This window comes from Haliaeetus albicilla, chromosome 16 (assembly GCF_947461875.1).
Source record: "Haliaeetus albicilla chromosome 16, bHalAlb1.1, whole genome shotgun sequence".
NCBI lineage: Eukaryota > Metazoa > Chordata > Aves > Accipitriformes > Accipitridae > Haliaeetus > Haliaeetus albicilla.
The window spans coordinates 27,668,878-27,694,009 of NC_091498.1; the positions used below are offsets into that span (position 1 = coordinate 27,668,878).

A 25,132-nucleotide genomic window follows, 5' to 3' on the forward strand; every position below is an offset into this window, starting at 1 on the left:
GATACATTTTGGAGACACATGTCTCAAGCTAATAACCTTTCACCTCTCCCCATTTCATCTGCACTTTGGCCTCTAATCTGCCTCCACTGGGACTAGTATTCATATTCCAAACCACAGAGCAGCTGTCAGAGAGGTCCCATTATTATAATTTTATTTTTAAAAAGGCAACTTGCCATAAAACATGCCAAGTATTTTTGAATTCTCACGTGAAGAGAGTGATGAGTAGCAGACACGCGGTTTGAAAGCACTTTTTTTTGTAAGGAATCCTTAGTTCTCCCTTGCTGCTCCAGTGACTAATCCCTTCCCTTCCAAATGCTGAATTTGTCAGCAAAGCATATGACTGGGGGAGGGGGAGGAAGCCATGCTTGCGCACTTATTTTTGGTGGTACAGATTAAAAATTAGGTTGCTATGGATTTGCAAGATCTTTTTATGCCAGAGTCTTGATAGTAAGATTTTGAAACAGAGAAAAGGGAGAAAGATTTGGTTTAATCAGCTTTTAGGATATAGGGGGAACGTGTGCTTGTGAGAGAATACAAGTAACGCTCAACCCATTTGCCATATTTGATGTTGAATTGTCTTTAAAATTTTAGGTCAGGCAATTATTTCTCTTCATACCAATGTAGTCTATCTGAAAATCTTGAAAGGAATTCAGCATGCTGAAAGAAAAATCATAATAGTTGTCATGTCAAGCTCCTGTCCTTAGTGTATATGATTCTATACCTAATCAACTTGACATAGAGTGGGTAGACTGGCAGCTTCCAGGAATCAGAAATGAAGGCAGTGAGACACATGTCAGAAGTTTGCGAAAGTAGGAGTAGCTAGAAGTAAGCAACTGCCCTTTGAGTTTGACCTTTGGTACATCATGTTGCCAGCTCTTTTTTGCTGTTATCTAACATAGTAGCCACACTGCTGTGTTTTGTGTACTCCGAAAATGTAGCTCATGGCAATTTTTTCTCTTTAAAAATAGCTGGTTAGAGAAACAGATATTACTAACTGAAAGATGGGGATGCAACTCACAAATACCGGAGGCAGATGACATAATTCATGCCTCTAGCATTTCATTCTTTATGTAAATAAAGGACAAAATCTTCAAACTATATACTTCCCCACTAGATTGGCAGCTTTGAGATAGAAAAATGTTTTCATATTGTCAGTTACTATTTCTTTTATATTCAGTATTTTTCTCAGTGTGTGGATGCCAAAATGTTCTTTGTCAGTTGTACAGTATGTACAATTTCCCCCTTTGCTCAGAACCATTCATAATTCATTGTCTGGATTTGACTAACTATATTTCTCATGAATTTACAAATAAGTGAAATTTCTTATACTCTAGTGGCTCCTTGTGGAGTTGCCTTTTTTAGACTGAACTTCTGCACATGATTCACTATTTGTTGAAGGGATTTTTCTACATTTGCTTTAATGTACATACAGGTTTTGATTCTTAAGTAGTAGCTATAAAAATAACCCAGATATTTGAAGACAGAAGTCCTTTATAAAGTAGTTCAGCAGTTTCATTATATTCACTTTCAAACTGATTGGTTTCTTGGAATTTTGCCTGACTTTTTTTCAATGTGTGTTAATTCATAAAAAATGCACATAATGAAGTCTTCCAAAAATTAAATGGCAGATGTATTGGGGATGCTCTTACTCTTCCTGAACTGGTCTGAATCATCTGAAGACAGTAGAGCTACTCTACCAAAGTTGAATGACTGTCTCTTTGCAACCTTGTTACTTTGTTACTAGCAACACATCCCATCCACTTCTGTCCATTTCTGCAATATACATGACAAAATGAAAATATTCTTTCAGAGAGTAAGAAGAAAACCTTCCCGAAGTTGATAATTACTTACTTAGACAATTAAATCAATATGCAATACTTTAATCGTTGAAATTTTTGAAAGCATGCTTTCAAATATTTGGGGTCCAGAGTAGCACGTACAATCATTGTATTTGTCCACTGAAGTTTAGCAAAAGATGCATCACTTTGTCCTACTCATATGCACAAATATTTATCTGCATGCACTGAAATAAATTCCATATGGGGTTCCAGTTCATGAAGAATCCCTGTGAAAAAGATTCCATGGGTGATGTAGACCATTATGGCTGCTCTTATCAACCACATAAAAGGCTTGGCATATGGGTAGATTAGGTACAACAATTTTGCTATCAAAATGGTCCTCTGGACTAAGGAATTAAATGAAATTGAGATTATAGATTGGTACCGGTAATTGCAATTTGCAGATTTGGGCTGATGGAGAGTGAGGCAAGGAACACAGGCGGGGGATTGGGCACTACTGTTCTCACAAGATCGTTGACTAATTCATTACACAGAAAACAGTTGCTATAGATGAATACAAGTGACTCGTTGCATTAGTTGAAAAATGTGCATTTGACTGAGGCAGCACATTACTAGCAAAAGGAGATGATGTTTCATTTGAGACAGTTGAATGCTGTCCCAATGAACTGATTTCCTTTTTTCTTATTCCAAAACTTGGAGACTAAAACTAAACAAGTTATTAAACAAAACAAAGAAAACTTCTCATAGAGAATAAATAACTGTATTTCTTATTTCTGGGAGGACAGTGTGAGATGATACAGTCTGATTATGGTCAGATCATACATCTGATTGACGGCATTAGAGCATTTATAACTGTGGCTGATATGGCAGGCTATATTATAAAGTTAGGTAGTTTTATTTATCACCAATTGTTCTGAAAAATCAGGATTAAAACCTCTCAAATTAGTGCCCTATAAATTAGTTATAATTTTCTTTTTTTGGATCTAGTTCTCTACCTAAGCATGCAATCAAGACCCTCTTATATTACATAGGTGCTGAGGAAACGAGGATCAATGTCTGAAGCACTAGGACACTGTAGTGATGAGTATTACTGAAGAGTAAACAAGGAAATTAATCATCCTGTCTTCAAATCAGGATTTAAATGAGGTGATAACATTGAACAAGGAGGAGAAAACAACATATTCAATAGCTGCTCATTAGTTTATGTTATTCATTTGTGTACTGAGTGACACGGAGGTCTCAGGAAAAATACATTAGTTCATCATGCATTGTTTCAGAATATATGTGGAGAAGGAGCCGATTAGGGTTGTACACGCAAATTTTAATTCTGATGTCTCCTAACTGTTAATACTTGTCTTTGCAATCTTTAATCTTTATACACACACACACACACGTATGTATATGCATATAAATATACGCTGTAGCAACCAGAATTTTTAGCAAGTGTATGATGCACATGCTCAGTTTGATGTCTGAGCATCATCTGGAGGCAGTAGAAGGCAGGAGGAATTACAAGGAGGTTTTATTCTTCTGTCTGTGGACTTAAGCCTGCTTTTAAGCCTCAAGAGAAAAACGAGAGATGATTTTCTGATTTTCTGTTCTTTAAGGTATAATAAATCTAACAACACTAAGTAGTGAGGTAATTGTGAATGTTAATGCAAAAAACATCATTGTGAATTTAATTAGCGTAAATAGAGTTTTAAAAGTAACAGATACTTAGAACTGTTATTTTATGTAGATATCTTTATTTCTTCCATTTAATATATAGATTATGTCACATTTTTTGTGTCATGTCAGAGTGGAGGATCATCTAAAACATGTTGCCTTTAAAAACAATATAAAAATGAACCAGTAAGAGGGGATCCTGCTGAAAGATGATGCTTTGTAAAGTCTGGTTTTGCTTACCTGGAAGTGTGGCTCTGTTATAGGTTACTCAAAACCTGAGATCAAATCTTAATGGTGGTGCGACATGAAATTTATGCTGGCAGCACAGGCAATCAGGCTCCTTATTTTAAAGTGTTTATGGCCAAAGCTCTTCTTTGAAACTGTTGTTTCTCATGCCAAAGGGAAGAAAGGAGCACTGCTGCAGCAGCGCTGCCCACACAGCTAACAACGGCACGGTCTCAGAGGAAACCTTCAATGGAGCTTCAGCTTTGCTGCCATATGATAGTAAATGTCATATCCCAGGCTCAGAGAGGTGACGAAGGAGAAAGGAAAAGGAGAAAGATATTGTCAGTATATAGTCATATGCTAAATTACTGTTTTACCACTATAAAATGTCAGGGTTTTTTTCATTTTTACTATATTTTCTTAGCAAAGCATTTAGCATATAGCTAAATTTACCCCAAGTCCTGCCTTCTGTCAAAGTTGTTGCTGACAATCTCTCTTCTTTCTACAGATATAGAATAAGCAGAATGATGTCTGCAAACCAAAATGTTCATTTGCAAATGCCTTATTAGGAATATAATGTTGATTTGTTTTCATACATTCAATTAAACACAAGAACAACAGAGGACCAATTAAATTTGTTTTGCTTTTTATTGCATACAAGATAAAGAGTGCTTCAGAGATTAGCTGTAAACCTATTCTAATTAGTGCCCAAAAGCAGATCAATAATTCATCTGTATATATCTTCCTGTACTTTGCTAGTAATCACAAATTAAATTAATGGCCACACACAACAAATGAAGTGACGGACTCCAGCGTTTTTCCTCGGGAGATCAACACCATTTCACTACAGATGTCACAGAATCTCAGTGGGTCCTACGCTGTTTGTTCAGGCAACAGAAGCAAAGTCACACTTAATACGATGTCAGGCTTCAAGCTATTCTATAAACACTTCTTGTCCATATAAACCCTAACATATGCACATCAAAAATGCTTTTAAAACAAACTTTAGCTCCTAATAAAAATTACATAGAGCTTTTATTTTGGAAGCGATTGAGGTTTCCCAAAAGCGTTTGAATACATAACATGTCTGTACCTTGTTATTAAGACAGTTAACTTTCAAACATCAACAATACAATTTTACTAATGGGTTTTATTTGTCTTTTCTAATGTTTGGTTTTGCAGCCTGTTTTGATGATGACCTTTAAATCTCTCCCCTTAGTCAGCTGGAGGATTCTTTTCTGTCTTATTCTTTCTCACACTTTCATTTTTCTGTATGCTTTTCTGATAATTTTTATGAGATTATTCCAGGACAAATCACATGATTTGTGATGTCATTGCAGAAAAAGAAGTCCAAAGTTGCTTGAAAAGAAAGAAACAAGAAAGCAAATAGGAATCCCACAGGGAATGATTAAGTCATGCTACCAACATATTGTTGTTAATCAACTTACATATGATCCACTATTTCATTTTTATAACGTAATTGAAAGTGATAGATTCACAGGATGAAATGAATCAATAATAAAAGAGAAAATAAACATTTCCAAGCAGCACCTCCAGGTTCACTTATTAGTCAAACAGGGTTTTTTTCTGATGACATAATGCTTCTAGGTTGTTTCATTTGTTATTTTATGGGATTGTCTTTCTTGTGTGACTTACCATTGTCACTACTGACAGAAACTTAGGTGTGCGTTAAGGTGCATTACCTAACTGATGCTGGAATCGGAACATCTGGAACATCTGCCATTTGGGTGCCGTGGCAGGCGGACACGGATACCTCGCTCGGTGACCAGGAGCCGTACCTTCCCCAGTTCTACTCTGTGTCACAAAGACATCATTTCTCTTTGCTTCAACTACTCTTACCAACTCACGCTAGGTAAACAGAAGAGATCAGGAGATTACAGAAGATCAGTTCAGTGACAGAAGGATTTGAACATTTGCCTGGAATATGAGAGGCTTATATTTGAGGCTCTGATTCACTGCAGCAGCAGCCCAGGACTACTCTGGAGCTGATTTGCTTTCATTGCAAAGTCCTGTGAAGATAAAGCTTTCATTCTGACGGAGAACTAACAAATGCCAGGAGCTCTCAATTTGAGGAAAATACAGTTAGGGCTTTCTCTCTGTTTCAGTTCTTCCGTTCTGTTAAATGGGAATATAGACTGAAATCTAGTGAGAAGCAGCACTGCAGATAATCTCCTACCTGGTGGGGCTATTCCAGAACAGAATTTCAGTGCTTGCAGTCTGGCTGTTAGATAGCTCAGTGTTCAGTCACTGAATCAGTGGCAATTTTGAGAAACTTGCTTTATCTTCCTTGTATTGAAGTCAGTGTCTTCAAAACACATTGCCTCCATAGGGAGCAGAACTGGGTATTTTGATAGAGGCTAGGGCCCGATTCTCCAAAGTTTCACAGTCTGTGCATTAAAGTATCAGTTAGGGAATAGATCTTAAATGAGTGCTAGTAGTAGAATGCTAAATAGTGCTGGTATGCCAACTCCACAGCAATTATTTCAGCTTGTATGTTTTCTGCTAAATAGTTTTTGTATCCTCTCACATCAAATTAATGCACAAGAACAAATAAACCACTGATGGCCTGAAGGATTTTATTCTAAATAAAACATGGAGTATTTACATTTATTAATATAAACAGTAAATGACAGTTGCAATAAGGCTGGCATCGTATGAACAAGTTTCAAGGTTAATAAAGATATTCTAAGACAAGAAAATAAATGAACTAGAAAGTGCTTTTTAAACATATACCCTTTCTTTTTACTCATACGAAACACAGACACACACACACAAAAGAATGTCCTTTGAAATAATTGGCCTAAAGAGGTAATTCTGGTTTCTTAGATTTTCATTTCTGTCTCATTCATTACTGAATGTGTTCAGTATACAAAAATAATTATTTGATTTACAAGAAAGGTGTATTGATTTATGAAAAAGTCAAATTTCAAGCTTCTCAGCATGACCCAGGCTATATCTGAAAAAGAAAGAGAGATCTGGTTTTAACTGGGCAGGTATAATTGAGGTATAAGAGAAAGAAGAAAAAAAAAATCAAAATTATATTTCCTGAAACACATGGTTTTTAAGAAATATTTAGTTCAATTTTTAATGTCTTTAATTTTCAGGTTGCTTAAAATGAGCTGAAAAGTTTTTGGAGGATGTATACATTGTGTTATATGAATTAGCTCTTCTTTCAGACTTTAGGCTGAGATTATTATTATATTTTTATTATTAAAGGGCATATGTCAACAGTAATTGAGATTTGCATGTTCATGCAATGGAGAATACTAACTCACAAAGCACGGCCAGTCCACTTCTTCGTAGCCCCATCCTATTATATACCATCACACTACCAGTCAAAAAATAACTGTGGACCATTGTCTGCAGGACTCCTAAAGTAGAGCTAGATGGTCAGTCTTCACCTTACAGTGCTGCCTTGTGATTTTCTGTGTAGGACTTGTACATGCTGACAAGCATCTTTTCATACATCACATTTAATTTGGTGCTTCATCTATATAGAGTAAACAGTTTGTGCTTTATTGATCCTATGGTCAGACATAACTGCACAGAAAAACCCAGCTGAGAAAAAAGTTAAGCTTTGGTTCAGCTTGTCTGTATTTGATTCAGTTTTAATTCCACAAAGCAACATTTACAAAAAAGAAAATAACATCATAACTTTCCAGATTAAAACTGAAAGCCGTTCTGTTGATTGTTCTGATGTTCACCTTGAAGAAAACTATCATACCCTCCTCACAAACTTATTTAGTTCATGGCCATCTATGGCAATTATCCAGTGTTGACACATTTAATTGATTATAGAAGACAAACTCTAATTAAATGGCAATCTTCCAATTTTAACAATGCTATCTTTTATTTTTTAAATGCTTTCTTATCTAGTTCATATTGTGCTTCCAAGCATCATTTTTGCTTTTTTTTTCACATCTGTTTTTGGCATAATAGTGACCTTCCTCTTTGATTTGCTGGCCTTCCCAGATACTACAGTAAAGGTGGAGAGAAGTAAATAAGTGAGTAGGGCTATCACACATGTATCTCGATTCTTCTAGATATGAGTCCTTGTATCACACAGAAATATTTTTCAAAATATGAGGAATTTTTTCCTCTCTCTGGACCCTTGGACATCCAGCCACCCACTCGCGTCTTCTGAACGCTGATTTAAACCAGACACTACTTCTGTGGATCTTGACACATTTTTACAGTGCATGTGCGATTCATCTGCATGGCATGGAAATAGTAATTCCAACATTTCCTGGTATCATTTTTACTGTGCATGTCCTACTTAATCAATTCAGAATTTTCAGCAAGCGTGATGCACAGGAATCTTGAAAACCCTGGCAGGAGGAGTGCAAGCATTTGAATAAGTGAAAGAAATTCCATTCTTCAAGGAAAGCTCTTTTTCATATTTCTTTTTCAAGAGAGAACAGAGATGGTCTGAAAAAGTACATTCTGAATTCAAGGAGATCCCTTAAATTGGGGAATATTGTTAGGTTATTCATACCTCTAGAAATATTATGAACCTTAATTATATCAACTTAGGGAAATACTGCATACTAAGTTCCTGCTATGAGGAAAATAAATAATAGATTATTCTACGTTTGTGACCTGCAAAATGTAATGGTGGAAGTGTGAAGATAAACAATACAACACCAAGTGTTTCCTGCCAATATCCCCATCCAGTTTTATGGACCTTTTTAGGTTGCCGTTCTGAAGTTCCCTGAAGCTCTCAGACTGCAAGATCTTCTCAGAGAGAACAAAACCAACCAAACTTCTTATGTATGATTTAAATTTTTTTTACGTGTTGCTGATGCCCATGTTTATTGTAGGTTGTAATGGTTTTTAGAGGAGACTTATATAAGCGCTATTTGAACTTGCTGAGGATACATTAGGATTTTGAGGAGGTCAAAAAAGAACTAAAATCTTTCTGCTTACACTAAGATTTCTCTCCTATTACTGCTCCGAATATCTGTATATTATGTACATATATACGCATATTGTATGTACATGTATGTGTATGTATATGCAAACCTAGAAGAATACTCGAACATGGTTCATGTTAAATTTTAAGTGAAGTTTTACAATTGGATTAATTTTAATAATCATCTTTTTTGTGGATGGCTGCTATCTTTCTCATATAAGATATGTTTACCATTTGAAATAAAATTCTTCCTGTTGCTGATTAAGTTAACCAGTTTATTTTGTTAGGTTGCTAATGATGTGTAATGTCTGTATTTTCTGAAAGAAAAGCAGTAGAGGAAGTAAATTTGCACATGTATAAGTTATATATTGAGTGTTCAAGGTGTCGCAGTCAGAGTAGATAGATGTGAATGAATTCATACTACTTAGTATGAATTGGGATCTTGCTAAACCAAATATAGCTGTACTGTTTGTCCATGTCAAATGTTCATCTCATTCACTATTCTTTGTGCACAGAACCTGCCATTTGATCCTCAGGGTACAAGCAACACCTCGTCATCAACTCCTTGTCAGTCGTACAAGGTTGTGTTACTCTTTATAATGCCTTGATCGTCAGTTTTGCAAACCATCAGTTTTAACTGCTGACCCTGGTTAGTGCAAAGATCAAGAACGTCATTTTCTTGCATACTTTTGTGAGCCGACAGTATGCCATCGTGCAACAGTGCCCAGCCAGAAGTAGTGTAAAGATTAATTTCAGGATTGTGAATTGACCACATGTGACGTTTAATAAGTCTCTTTGGACTTTCACCAGCGCAACATGGGAAGTGTCTGACAGGGAGCAGGAGGAGCGATAAGGGCAGCTCCCTAGGGAAATGAGCCACGAGCCGAGGCTGCCCCAGCTAGTACCAGCAGGGTACTAGCTCCACCGACAGTCCCAGAGACAGCAAGGAATGAATCAGGGCCAGGGTCCATCCAGAGAGTCCTCTCAGGAGCAAGAGGAGGTGGGCCAGAGGCAGGACTGGAGACAAGGACACAACGCAAGTCCAACTTCTATTCAGGAGACAGGACAGAGAGAGGGGAGCCCAGACCTGAGCTGAAATGGGGCTCCTGGGGGGGTCCCAGGGCAGGATGCTCAGGGCAGTTAAGGCCTCATGGCCCTGACAGAGAAATGTGTTAGAAACCATGTTAGGATAAGGTAGGGTGCAGGCAGAACATGGTAATCAGCTTCTGAGCCAACCTTTGGTCATACCTTAGGCTCAAGATCGAGTGGACCAGATACTTAGGACTTCATATTCAGAGTTTTTTCTGCTCACTACTGCCATGAGCAAAAGTTAGGAAATTTGGCAGCTCTTCTATAAGCTTTTCCTTAAATTTCCTACACTTTATTTCCTGTAATTTCTAATTTATCCTTATATTTTATGTTTGACATTACATCTGCCTTTCATACTTATTCTCTACTTACTTTCTTATAGATAAGAGCCTGCCAGAGGTTGGACTGTTGCTCAAAATCTTATTTTGGATTGTTTTCTAATGCTTCGCCCATGGCATTTGAGAGAACGTGGCTTCACCTAAAGCAAAAATTGCAAGGATTATATGTTTCTAATGTTAAAAGCCTTACCAAGGAGGCATTTGCCAACAATCATTTTGTAACATTAATTCTCAAACATGGAAGATACTGTCTAAGCACTTGACCTCAGTATAACTAAGCACACAGGCTTCAGTAGTTGTACGTCTGTAAATGTATAGTACATTTCATTCTTTGCCATGCTTTCCATTACAACAGAGTGAACAAGTGTTAAGCAAAGCTAGAATAGCAACATCAGACAAATTAGCTGGGTCAGAGAGGATATACATAGATATCTAATTAAAAGATCTGACTGTAGTTCTAGCTCCTTTGATTATTTACTCTTAAATCTCCTAGTGCAATGAAAATTATTCAAGCAAAAACCACAGACAAATTAAAAATAAGTACAAAAGCAGCTGCTGTTAAGTAGCTAATCTAGACTTAGACTAGCCTTCAAACTCCTTCACTGCTTATCCTGAAAGGAACAAAACATTTCATCTTTCAGAGGCAGCACCTAAGACTGTGATGTTATCTTTCTAACAGTATGGCTTTGAACTGTGACATTTATTCTGACTTCCACATTCATTCCTATTCCTAGCTTCATGCTGAAAGAGGACTTCATTCATATTTGCAGATATTCTTTTGTCACTGTTATTCAACCTTTACCTTGAGGCTTTCTTTTCCCCCATAGAAAAGTGTTTTTATGAAATTTGGTCCATTGAATTTCATGATCACTTCTGAAAGCAAAGAGCACTTTATGATAGCTTTATCTCTGCAACAAAGAGTATGTGTTAACAGAAGGGATTTGACCAATGCAGATTCAAATATTTTAAAAATTGTCACTGATGATTGAGTGATACTATCTATATGAAATCATTTGAGGACATAAAGGTGAACATTTGAGGTGATATTCTAGCCCATCTAAACTTAAAGCTTTTCTGACAATTTTAATGGAGCCTGGATTCTGCCCCTTCCTTTTACTTATTGTTCTACACTGAAAAGATAACTAACTGATAAATAAAAATGTGAGTAATAATTCCTTTCCTTTTTTTTCAACATAGTAAGTGAGCAGAGAGTACCAGATAGGGGAACAGAATGGAAACAGGTGACAGGACAAAATGATCAAGTGACTGTGAACACAGTTTGGTTGATAAACGGGGATGATTGGAGCTGCTAAGAGTTTCAAAAGAGGAACACTGCACCACAGGAGTGCAACGTGTCTGCAGAGCTAGTCTTTGAATCTGAGTGTGAAAGAGAAATATCTGGGCACAGAGGGTACAGTTCAGAAGAGGCTGAAGAGGTATATTTTAGCAATGCTACTTCATAAAAATGCAGTAGCAAGGGAGAAACATAAACGTATTTACTGAGAAGAAATAAAGGAGTTTAGATGAAGGGTCATGTCCCCTCAACTCTCCTTTTCTGCAAAACAGATCCAGCTGCTGCTGCTTGTCTTCACTTAATCATCCTTTGCAGTAACCCAATTATTTTGTCCATTTCCCCTTCTCCTTTCTCAGCCGTATTCCTGATGATTGGTTCCTGTATTTCTCTGTGAATAGGGGTCTGTGAAGTAGTAAAAATCTTAAAACCTGTTGCGCTCCTCTTCCTTCCCAGAAGGACAGATTCTTCTGCACGGCCATTTAAAGAGGAAGTAAAGGAGTCAAAACAGAAGCAGAGAGCTGGAAAGAGAATGTGGAGGATCTTTTAGTGTTGTAGCATTTAAAGGCAACTTTTGAGTTCCCACCAAGTAGTGCATGGCTGAACAGTGCAGTGTCTAGTGCCTGAATTAAAGTATCATCTCCTTTGTTCTAAGTAATTAAAAGGTGTCAAGCTAATAAGAAAAGAAAAAATTACCTGTACTTAAAGAGAGGAAATTATTGAAAAAATTCCAAAAGATAGATAACCTGTAAGATTAGACGGAAAACTAAGAAGAATTTATTTTAATTTTGTTAATTAGTTTTCATTTTCTGAGCTGTCCACTTGCCATGAGAAATGCAACAGCACTTTTACAGCCCCTATTTATCCCACTTTTGAATCTTTCAGGAAGTTTCCATGGCAACATCACACGAGTCCATCAAAACAATTAGCAGTAACTTTGTGTGTTACCTGACTCAGCATCTCATGACAACTAGCCTATTGGTGAGAAACGCTGAGCACATTACTGTTCTGTCTAGTGTTTTGCAGCCTTCTGTTCAGTTTGATGTTTCTACATTCTTCTGCTTGGTGCAAGAAAATTACTGAAAAGTAAAAATTTTATTAGAAAAAGACTTACTTTTAATAGAGGATTTCTTGAATTTACTGATTCCTGTAGGGCCTGTCTAAAGATGGAGGGAAAGTAACATTATGTTTTGGCTAAGGAGTCTTGTTCCAGGAGGAAGAAAGGGAGAAAATCCCAAGAACAGCAGTCTGTGATGCTTTTTATTTTCTTTAGAGGATGCTGATCCACGCCAGCTCTTTAGCTAACATAGATTAGCTTGTCTTTCCCAGTTTCGCTTCATTGGCTGGCACACTGGTCCTCCTGTTCCTTTCTTTTCCACACCTACTCCAACCATCCTTATGAGAGGAGGAACAACAATCTGGAGTTAGGTGCCTCTCCCACCACACACCTCTGCATGGTCAGAGGCGAGAGTAGACAATGCAGGACGCTGGGTATTCAGCATAGCTCCCAGATAGGACATAAAGTGTTATCTCTGTATCGATAGCAGGATTTGTTCTGCAGTGACTATAATTTTAGTCCTCTATATTAAAGCGCATCTAAAAAAAATTACAAGAAACTGCAATGGTCCTTTTTTATATAAAAGGATAAATAGAGCATTTTATTAACACTTTTTGCAGCAACAAAAGTGACACAGTCCACATCTTTTTCATTAAACACAGCAAAAGCTATGGTCACATTTTACATCACTTTGAGGCACAAAGCAAAATACTTTTTTCTTAAGGTCAAGGTATGATTTGCATTAAAAAAAAGGAGAAGAAACAATCCTCAAGTTGTATATTGCGGTAGCAGGGTTTCCAATCACTAGCACGATACAATGAACAGACCAAGAATCCAGAATGGATTATTACATACAATAATAATCATTTGATTGAATTAAGAAATGGATCATTGTTGTCATTTTAGAGTATTAAGAAGTGGTCTGGTGTTGCTAAATTCAGTTGGTTCAGTTTGGTTTAATCCCAACAACCCCAAATATATACAACAAGCTAAATGAAGGTTAATATATAGTCTAGAAGATTATGCACTTCATAATGCATTGCACTTATTGCTTGGTACACTAATGTTGCAGTCACTGTTGAGTTATGCTAAAAAGTCAAGCGTGATGCTTGTTGGCTTCTTTCAACCCAACACTAGTTATTTACCACTTTGGTTTATTGTGAGTTTATATGTTACTCATATTCAGTGTCCATTATTATTAGGTTTAACCGAAAGACAAATACATTTTTTATTTCAGGGATTTCTAAAATAGCAACATTTTCTATAATTACAGTATCTTCAATAAACTTATATCTATGTATACAACTGTGGCACGATGTGTAAAAATATGAAAGCTATTAAGGGAAGAATAAGGGTTAAATTATTCTCTGTTTCTTCTATTGGCTTCAAAATATTCTGCAAAACAAATACATCCTTTTTCATAGGGCTACTTGCTCATAGTAAATTTCTCTTTGGAATTTTGTAAAAGACTATATCTTCTTCTAGGTTATATTGGTTTTTTCTCTCTAAAGACACCAGTACAAAGTTGGAATATACTGCAAAGAACAGAATAACAAAGCTTGGTTTTGGATAAAGGGATTTGACAGTCTGCATGAAAAGTCAGACAGCATTATATATTGTTTTTATATTAGTTGATAAATGCAGGGAAGAACATGACAATGCCTATAATTTCATAAGATTCTGTAAAGAATAGAAATAAGAATTTGTGCCCAAATATTCAGTATAAAACTCCTAAATAATTCCTTTATTCATCACAGAGTAGCCTGCAGCATGTAATCACGATAAACATACAATATGCCCTATTTGTTCTTTAGGCTTGATACAATTGCCATTAAAGGAACTGGATCAATCCTCTGTAAATGCCTAGGACTCAACCTTTCTCCTTTAAGAAAGCTCTTGTCTTAGACTAAACACACAATTCCTACATTGCACTGAGTAAACGTGTGTATTTAACACAATCTCTTTCAATACAGTGTAACAAATATATAAGTGCATTTTTAATGATCAAGTAATTTTGGCTTTCTAAAAAGAGCATTAGATGTGCCAACTTGGTTGCTTAGTTGTGCTTTAATCCTTACTTATGAGTTTTAGCTCTTGTATACCTTAAGTATCTAATTGCCTCTATAGTTTTGACCAGTAAACCCTTAAAACTCTAATGTTTATAGAACAAATATAACCTAATGAAAGTGATGACATGTCACAACTCATACAGATTGCACTTTGATGTATTTTTTTTACAGTAAGACCTTCCTGTTTGATATGTGTTTACATGTTTATACCACATTTTATTTCTGTGTGCAAACAATCACAATGAATTTAATCACAAACACTACAAAATATACCCAATATTTAGGTTTGTTATGAATAATCTCCTTCCTTGTAGTTGTATGAGTCTTGTACTTCCTCTTGTACAAATTCCTCTTTTTTCTCCCAACCATTAGGCCAACCACCGTTGACCTGGGTTGTAGCACCATAAGACTTGGTGGTACCATAATTTACATAATTCTGAGTAATGTCCCCTGTCTCTTCAGCAAGTTCATCTTCATGAATAAAGCCACATTTCTCTTCACTTGTCTGTTCAGGGTCTGCCCAGGGTTGTTTCTCTCCTGAAGCAAATATGCCATAGAAGATAACACCTCCATAATGAACTAAAGCAGCAATGAGGAAGACATACTGCCACTCTTCACGTGTCTGTAAAGAAGAAATTTGCTAAATCAGACTAGTGCATAGACTTATCTGACTCTTCTGAGCTGAAAGATTTAAATTAGGGATTGAGGCTGTGGTGGGCAGCACACCTAAAACATTTAAGTATCCAGTTTCCAGTTATTTATATCCATCTTTCTTTGAAAAATCACTATTCATTAGACTGCAAAAGCATTGACCTGGTGAGCACATACCGAAGCACACTTCAAATTTGCAAGTTCCTAGATGCTGTCCCCTGGGGGTCCCAGACTCTAATATGGATAACATGGCAAGTTGTACTATGGAAAGGTCTTTTTCTTGAAACCAGTAGTATTAAACTGGAAGATCTGAAAACTGTATTGCCATTTACCTTGTTCTTTGTCATTGCTCCGACAATTATAGGGCAAACCATTCCAGACAAGGTCCCGACTCCATTAGAAATCCCCATTAAGATGCTGGCATACCTCGGGGCAATGTCTAAATGGTTGACATTGAATCCTGGAATACAAAGGTCAACAAACATCCATACGAAAAGCAGAGCATTACTTCAGTTCTGAAAAGTAATGCTATCACTTGACAATTTTACTGTGACATATTTGGGCTGTTTAATTGCATTTCTTTTTCTCTAAAAGGCTTATAATGGTTAAATATTCCTAGAGAGACTCTAGGGTTTCATTTTTTTAAAAAAATATATTATAAAAGGATACCAAATGCATTTTCTTCCCAAAATTGCTGTTTTTAAAAAAATCCCAGTAGTGGCTGTGTGGAGTAGAGAACACAGAATATACTTAGGCAGGGAGAAAGTTCATATTTTGCAGCATCATTCATGACCATTTCATGCTGTAAATAACATGTCATTTCTTCTTCCGGCTTGTACCACTTTCCTATTGCCCACATTTTTCTTTCTGTTACACAGACCAGCAGAAGGGAGTTCCCTTCTGTTCTTGAGTGGTAAAATGAAGGGAGTAAAAGGACAGTATCTATAAATGATTTATTAATTATTTTTATAAAAACTTGTTTGTTCTCTTGCATTTCCAGCAGCTTAATTTTGTTGAAATTTATGCAGTAATTATTTAAATAATCTTAGGAAAAAACCATGCTTCTCTGAAGTGACAGAACTCATTGTCCCCAAAATAAGCATGTAAGTGAAAACAGAAACCGAATCTTTGGATACAGAAATGCAATAAAAGGGGAAAGGCAGGCAGTAGGATACGCATAACTGTTAAAGAAAGTGCAGTACACTTTTCAAGTTGTACAAAACAGGCATGATACCTTGCAGAATACATGGGACTGAGGACAGATTTGATTACGGAGAGTTTAGATATTTGGCACAAAAGAAAAGAGAGCCTGTTTTAGACATAAGGAACCAGCATGGGAGAGGATACTTAGATCACAGTGGGAAAACAAGGGAAAGCCAGGTGACTTGTGTTTGGGAAAGACAGAGGCAAAGGGGTGATATATCAGCAGGAAAGGGGAAGAGCTGAATTTTAAATCAGAAAAAAATTGCTAGTAATTAGGCCCCAAAGTAATAAAATAATGCAACACCAACAAAGCATTAATTAATATACAGTGGAGAAAAATAGTAAAGGGCCTATATTTAAACAAAGACATGTACATTTAGGTATCATTGTATAATGCCAGTCCATTTGTGTCATACATTTGATTTCAAGAAAAATCTACGGCGTACATTAGCACCTCACTGCAAAGAAAGTCTAATCTGCTGCAATGAATATGGAAAATATTGAAGTATTTGAACAAAAATAATCGAATATAAAAGATGTATTGATTGCACTTTCCTTTGTAATGATCATAAATAATGTCATTTGGAATTCTGAGGTTTGCTTAAATCACTATCAATGAATAAAAACCAAATGAGGTGTTCTATCTCTTAAGAGAAAATAATCTACTAATGATGGTAATATAATCTTACCAGATATGGCGAATCCACTAAAGCCTACAGCAAGCACTAAGAATGAAATAGCCACTCCTTTACTGTGAGAATATCCCACCACGAGAAGAAGAGTTGCTTCCATACCAAAACCTGGGGAAATCATAAACAAAACCAGGCATCAGATTTAATTTCCTCTCAAATATTGCACACCTTAGGATATGGTGATATTTCATAGGAAGAGGCAAAACATTACCTCAGAGTGGAATACAATCAGATATTTCTTTCATCCTTAAAAACCACATGTTCTTGCTGCCTCAAATAATCCTTATTTTATTCTTTGTATGCTAATTTACTGTTACTCCCTGTCAGTTTTAAGATGAAAAGAAATACTTGTGATTTGGTTGGGTCATTCCAGCCAACCCTAATGGGAATATACACTTAGCTCGCTTATGAATTTTGCAGCCCTTATCACAGCCAGGATTCAGCTCAGAAGTCAGATATGTAATCTCAGGTAGTTGTTTGGGCTCTCTTAGTGCAGAGGGTGTTTAGATGAGGAGCTAAGATTCAGTAAGTAGCTAAGGATAGGCAAATTACCCCCCCAAAGCTCATCTGTTTCTTTAACAGTCAAAATGCTTTTTCAAATACCAAACATCTATGTTGAAACTGGGAACAGGAACTACTGTGTTTACTTTTATTTAGTAACCACATCTGTAATACACAAAAAATGTACAATGTATTGCCTCATAAGTACATAAAACCATGCAGTTTGTTTGTTTACTCTATACAGTGTACTATATGGACATTGAATCTGTACAAGAAGCTTTTTAATAGAAAAGGAGGACTTACCTCCACAGTTCATTATCTTTCTCACAGTAGTGGTGGAAAGAATCTGCCTGCTTCTTAAAAAGTCTGCAATTTGTCCCCCAATAGGAACAATAATTGTCATCACTAAATGTGGCACAGCAGACAAGATACCCACCTGAGATAAACATTAGAATTAGCAGAGTATAAACAATAAGAAAATATTGATTCTTCATTTTCTGAAGCATTCAACAACTAATTAATTGTTTCTCTTCAATTTCAGGCTATGTGCTAAAACTAAAATTCTTAGCTTGGTTTATTAAATGAAAAAAACTGTTTATCTTAAGTTGTCGTTGTATTTTATGAAGGACAGCCAGAGTGTTTAAGAACCTCTGATGTTGTGACACTTTTTGTTTATAGATTGTTTTCACAGTTTATATTTAAGCTAATGACTCCCCCCGCCCCCTCCGATTTATAGCCCCTCTGCCCTTTCTTTTCAGAAAATTTATGATCAAATATATTGAACTGAATTGCTACATTTCTGTTGGTGATGTCTTTGGTGTAGCATTGCCCAGTAAACCTAACACGTCCAGACAGATTGATTCCCTGTGGATCATCCTCACGTACACAATGATTTGCCTTTGATTTCTGACCAACCCTCAATTTCACATGGGCAAAAGATATGTCTGAGAAACTGTACGTAGTGAAAGATAACATGCTAAATATCCACTGACAATATTCAAAATGCTATACATACTAGCAAAGTAAGACATAGTAATTTTGTGATGACTGTTCCAAGATATAATAATGTATTTGAAGACCTTTCCTTCAAAGCAGGATAGGGCGTCTGTGAGCATGGCACTGCCGCCTGCTATCTCCTGTCAACATAACCGCCTTGCAAATAGTTTGATTTAGTACACATAGCATTTTGTTCTAATAGGGAGTGCTGATTATTGTGTATGTGAAGAAGTGCTTAAGCAGAGGGGTTATTTGCATAATTCCTGTCTGAAGAGTCTATCAGCTGGCCTGATGTCTGACTTTTGAGTTACATCAGTGTGCAGAGCAGACAGACTCCATGAGAAAAAAAGAAAACAAGTTTTCTCTACTCTTCAATTAAAGTTGTGAAATTGTATATTTCCCTACAGTTTATATATGTGGCAACTATGTTGTGACAGCTAGCTTCATGTTAATAAAAGTTTCTCCCGATAAGCCAGATATTAACTATGAGGTAATTATGGTGTTGCAGTTACTGCTTTGCAGTGTTCCTGACTAAATGATAACTATTCGTTTATAAGCATCTATATCCACAGCAAGTAAAAACTGATTTTGCTGTCATTGATAACAAAGCTCTGCATTTCTTTGAATACACTCTGAGAAAAGTCTTCTAGAACAAAATGATCAGATTAATTCTATAGGATGTGACCAGTCTTATTGCATGCATAACAGATGATGTTTCAAGCATAGCAAAGCTTCTTAAAATAACTCCAGCTAAAGATGGAAGCCCACCCTTAAATGCAGGATGGCATTACATGATTTTGACAGTACTCCATAATACGGCAACACTTTGGAAGCTACTCATCTAATTATCACTTACACCACAATTTAGGGTGACAATACCTCATGGAACACGATCAAAAGAATACAGGTCTCTCAAAAGCACAAGCCCCTTAACTTTCACAAGAAGGAAATCTGCATTAGTAGGAAGCTTACTATACACTCTGAAGGCTTGTGTGCATGTATCTATATTTACTTTACAGGTCTGATCCAAAATCCATATGAATTACGTAGAACCTTCCCTTAGGGAATCATCTCTATGTCTCATATTTTGCCACCATCTCTTTCACTTCCTAAGTGAAAAAGGGGGAGCAGTTCTCACCGTATTAAAGGGGGATATAGGAAGGTGATAAATTGTACTATCCTTTCTAAAACTAGGTGGTCCTGCTTTGTAAAATGCACCTGGAAAAATGGAACCACTTGTCAATGCTTTCTTTACAGCTTTGGTGGGATCCTGCATCCCCTGGGGTGTCAGGGACAGAAGTGTAATGGGTCTCTCGATACCTTTCTAATACGGTGCATGATCTGGTTTCAAGCACTTAACTGAAGGTCTTTTTGCAATATGGCCCCAAGTAGATCATCACTAAATCTCATCCTGCCTTCACCTTCCCCTATCCAACCCTTTGTCATTGTTGTTACTTAACTTATATGTGCTGGTCAAGGAAACAGTAACTGGGAGGGATAAGATTTAAGACTTGTAAACCCATGATAAAGATACAGAACACTTTTGTCCTCCTAATAAATGCCACAAATGTAGCTCTGATATTTACTTAGCTAAGATAAAATCTTTACATTATTTTTACATACCTTGCTTATTTCAAATCCAAACACTTCCTCAAAGTAAGCAGGCTGACTAATAAGCAGCAAGTAAAAAGTCCAGCTTCTACAGAAGTTTGCAACAATTATTGCATAGACTGGCATAGATGTAAAAAATTTTCTCCATGGAGTTTTGTATTTCTGAAACATAGAAAGGGGGATCCAGTCACCATTTTGATCATTATCAACTACTTATCTTCCCCTTTCCTATCTGTTATTTTTACCTGTACTCCAACAAGCTCATATATACACAGCTTTATTTATCTGAATTCCAATGACTTCAATTATCATAAAATACATGCATCCACGTTTGGGTGATCAAGATTTAATTTAAAAACATATGCAAATAAAAATTACTACAAAATGCACAAGTGGAGAAATTCAGTGATACTTAGATGTATCAAAACACTCATGTACAAGTGCCATTATCTCAATCATGTAAACATGAACATACTAAGTCCAAAATAATAATTTTACTTTAAAGGACAATGCTGTTCTATCTAAGGCAACAGTCAGATTTACTCTCTAAGTACACAATTTCATCCAGATTTATTTTAAGAATTTTAACATTTAACTCTTAATCCCAGCATTCTGAATAATTTTTTTATCAAACCTCAGCTCAAACTGTTTGGTCAGTATATTTTTTTTGTTTGTTTTATTGTATTTTTAAAATTAATTTCATAATGAAAAAAAAAAAAAAGACAGATGGACAGAACTACAGTCCTGCTGAGTCCCAGCACCTCTCCATGAGCCCAGGGTTCTGCCCATCTGTGTTGATCCAAACACAGCATCCAGACCCAGATGAGTGTTTGAAAATTGCTTCAGCAAGGTTTCAGGCTGGATTTGGTCTACTGTTGAATTGAATACTGGCTTTTCTTCGAAGAAAAACAGCTCCTAGGTGGATCTATGCAGTACCTTGTATACCTAATAAATTACACTTAAGTAAGAGCTAAGGATTAAGAGTGACTTAATTAATGAGAAGCCAGCCGGAAAAGCTAACTTGATACTATGGGAAGAATTTCAGCCTAAATATTTTAGAAGCAACTGAACTATTGATACCAACTAATCGCTTCAAAAAAATGTTTAATTAAAAAGCAACAATAGAAAATAGACAGAAATTATCCAACCCAAGTAAGAATTATATGGACATCCTTCGAAGTATCTCATTTCATGTCAGATTTTCAAAAGCACTTGTAGGTATAAGAAACCATGAACACTGCTGAATGCTATTGAATATCAACCCAGACACTCCCTCAAGAACACCTAAAAATGTCAGCTATCAAAGAAATGACTCTGTAATATTTCCAGTTCTCTATTTAATCTGTATCAAAGGTTTTTTACTAAGACAAAAATGGTTTATTCCTGAGTTCAGTCAAGAACCAATGTTCTGACCAATTAGAAAACATAACGAAGAGTGGTAGTGAGGGTCTGCTGGGAATGGATCGTGTAAAAATCTGAAGTTGAAGTGAGGCTTAAGAACCAAAACTTTTTACTTTCTTGAGTTAGTAAGCATGGTGATAGTTTCTTTAAAGCTTTTCAATAGTTAGAGAAGTAAGAAAATTATTATTTAGCATGATGGGAATATTAAGTGGCTAGACAATTCTCTGATTTCATAGTTAGTTTTTTAGGAGTTCTTGAGAACTAATCCAGCACAGAACTAAGTCAGATTATGAGATGCTTGATAGCATGTTTCCAGCAAAGTTACCACAATAATGGGGAATGTTCCTATGACTCTCCCAGCATGCTCTGTTGCAACTTACAGTCTTCCTTGCAAATTAAACAGAATAGTCAGGGTTTGCTTTTTTCCTGGTGTTCTGAGGACCTCAAGACACACTGAGTAATGCTTTTCCACCAGTTTACTTTTAGGAAGAAGAAAACCTTCCAGAAGGGATTTTATAGGAAATAAATTAACTACTTGAACTCGAGGTACTACAAACCCAAAACCATTCAATTGTTTGAAACTTGTTTTTCTCTCTTAAAAGAGAAGGATGTTTGATTTGTTGTTGTTGTTTCTATTTGGTTTTTTTGGCAATTTATTACTATGTCATAGGAAACGTGTATAAGTAATATTCTTACTTCCATTGCACCTAGGAGGTTGGCACTCTCTCCAATGCTTTCTTCTATGTATCTCCTTTCTTCATCTGTGATCGTAGGATGCTTTGCAGGACTCTCATATGAAACCAAAAGCCAAAACATGTACCAGACTATACCAAAGCTCCCTTTGGAATGGAAAGAAAGACTTTTAAAAGATGCATGGTAAAGCAGCAAACAATGAGAAAATCTGTGAATAAATATAACAAATTGAAATGGCAATTGTTGTTACTGCTCTTCTACTGAGTCATTCTAACAGAGACTCGGATCCTGCAAACAAGATTTGTGCAAAATTCATGCAGAGCTGGACCACATTGAAGTCTTCTCTGTTTCATTTACAGAATGATTTCACTGTAAGTGAATATTCACTGATATTTTAGCATCAATTTGTACAATGCAATGCAATGAAACAGCTTCCATTTCATTTCACCAGACTATAAATGAAGTTCCATTCTGCTTTAAACCACTGCTGTTTGATTACTGCACTAATTTTTTTGCCTGCAAAATACAAGATTGTGGCATTGTTTTCAACATAGCAATGCACTTCATGACTAGTTTATTAAATATCTATAAGGTTTTCCCCTAATTCACAACAACTTTACACTGCAGAATGAACTCCTTTGGGACTTTTTTTTCCATCAGCATAAGTTAAGGTAGCACAAATAGTGTGGATGAAGTTATGTAGTTCTTCAGATAAAAATCAGGACATCTTAGTCAGGGCAGGTACTCTAAACTTACAGTTGTATAAATGAAAGAGCAATGTTACATGATCCGAGATGCTATAGATCTGCATAGCAGTTTGCACTACTTGTACTAGAAGTGATGAACGTTTCACCATGAACTAGCTTCTCTTCTTATTTAATAATGTTGCTTTCCTACTGTCTCCTTTAAATTCTATTCTTTCTTTGTCCTTTTCTCTAGACTGTATTTTTAGCTCTACAGACCCACTTCTCTTTTTCTTGGCCTCTTAACAGTAGCTTTTACACTTTTAGAAAGGGCAGAGTAAGGTCATACATTATTGGAATGAAATGAGCAAAAATGCATACCATACACATAGAACACAGAAGACCACCCAGTATATTGCACTAGAATTCCAGCTAAAGGCATTGCAATAACAGCTCCTGCATAGGAACCTACAAAACAGGACACGTGTGGATGAAAAGGGAGAAAAATTCGGTCTCAAAATACTTTCACATTACAAATGAAAGAAAGACAAAAATAGAAGGTTACTTACCACAAAAGGAAGTGGTTGCTAACCTACTTCTTTCTAATGGGGGGGCCCACTTGCTCCAAATACCGTGGCAGGCAGGGTAGGTGACCCCCTGGGGAATGGGTGTGCCACAAGTTAGCTAATGCTGATCAATCACTCAGTTCATTGTCTTTGCATGATACTTTTTTTTTTAATTGCTACAAACAAGAAGTTGAGAATGCTTTGCATTTCTATAGTCAAGTCTCAGCATAGCCATAGAAAAACTTCAATTTCTATTAAAGATGAAATGGGGTTTGTATATCACTCCAAATTATTAAAGAGGCCTTATGAAACAGATATAAAGCATAATTATTTCCTTTTACTCCCCCTCTCCCTTCCAGGAAAGAATTGCAAAGAATTAGAAAGAAAGAATCTTAATGTATAAGTACAGAGTCAAAGGAAGGATGAAAACACAGACCCTCTAGAATCTTTCTAATGCTGGGCTGATTTCTCCAACCCTCAGTTTTGGTGGCCTTCTAACCTTTTTTTTTTTTTAATCTAACATTTAAAGTATCATTTAGGAAATACAGATTACTGTTCCACTGCTCTAAAACTAGAAAATAAGGTCAATAAGAGCTTAAAAATAGAATGTTAAGAGAGAAGTTTTTCACTATCTTTGTCTTTAATGAACCTTCTTGAGCACTTAAAGCAAATAATGGAATGATGTTAGTTGGTTTGATTTTAAACCAGTTACTTTTTAGGTGTCTCTTCAAAACCAGCCTTTAACTTACTAATAGAAAAACTAAAAAAAAAGAGAAAAAAAACCCACAAAAAAACCATTGCATCCTGCAGTGTTGAAATTTTAGAAAATGTAATATGAAATGTACAGTAATTTCCCACAAAATTCCTACTTAAGAATTATTATGATGTATATATAGTTATATAGAGTCACTTTTCTCTTAATCTGATGGTTTTCTTCCTATGAAAAAAGTAGAAAAAATAGTAACTTTTTGCAAATATTGAGGTTATCATAAATGTTGAGATTATTGGTCTCAATATGCAAAAGGCTGTAAAATACATTCTTCCATTTTGAAAGAAGATCCAATAACCAATTTCATGTTCATTTCAGTCTTTTTGTCAATTTTAAAAAAAAATACAAAGCCATAATCTTAAAATTGTCAGGGTTTATTGTAAACCTTCTTCCGACGGTCCTGTTTGAGATGTCTTGCGTTCACAATTCCTTTGAACAGTATCACAGAAATGAGTGGGTGTAAAATAGGTATTTTATTTTTTAATTACCCACTTGCTTCCGTTCCTCTCCTCTTTGCAGTCCAGCACGCCTCTGTACATGCAGATCACTTTTCAGGAATGGATCCAGATTTATACACATATACTTTAAGAACTTGATTGACCATTATCTAACTTTCAGGTATATTCTGCACCCTCTTTTGGAGTCTTTTTATACAATAAAGTGCACAAGTTAAAATCAGCTCATGCAACAGAAGTGTGTAGCCCTGAGGAACAAAGAACCAGCAGTCACAGGCCTACAAATCTGTCTTTCAGTAAAGAAACAAACAAATAAATTTAGAAGGCAAGCTCAACTTTTTTTCTTTTTTAAATTATGGTAAATGTCTCATTCCAACAAGAGCATGGTCAGGGCTTACGATAGAGGCTTAATTCTTTAGTATAGATTTAATCTGTGAGGCTGGAC

At 36.0% G+C, this 25,132-nt stretch overlaps 1 protein-coding gene across 1 annotated transcript in view; it reads right to left on the reverse strand.

The window, feature by feature from the left end:
* Positions 1–12,965: 12,965 nt before the first annotated feature.
* SLC17A6 (solute carrier family 17 member 6) overlaps positions 12,966–25,132 on the reverse strand; it is a 34,152-nt gene continuing 21,985 nt past the window's right edge. The window contains exons 5-12 of the mRNA XM_069804072.1: positions 23,467–23,554; positions 23,279–23,365; positions 22,218–22,360; positions 20,133–20,282; positions 17,817–17,949; positions 17,010–17,120; positions 15,450–15,577; positions 12,966–15,088 (exon numbers count right to left, since the gene is read on the reverse strand). Of these exons, the coding sequence (XP_069660173.1) occupies positions 14,756–15,088; positions 15,450–15,577; positions 17,010–17,120; positions 17,817–17,949; positions 20,133–20,282; positions 22,218–22,360; positions 23,279–23,365; positions 23,467–23,554 (1,173 nt within the window). The 3' untranslated portion in view covers positions 12,966–14,755. The remainder of the gene's footprint in view (positions 15,089–15,449; positions 15,578–17,009; positions 17,121–17,816; positions 17,950–20,132; positions 20,283–22,217; positions 22,361–23,278; positions 23,366–23,466; positions 23,555–25,132) is intronic.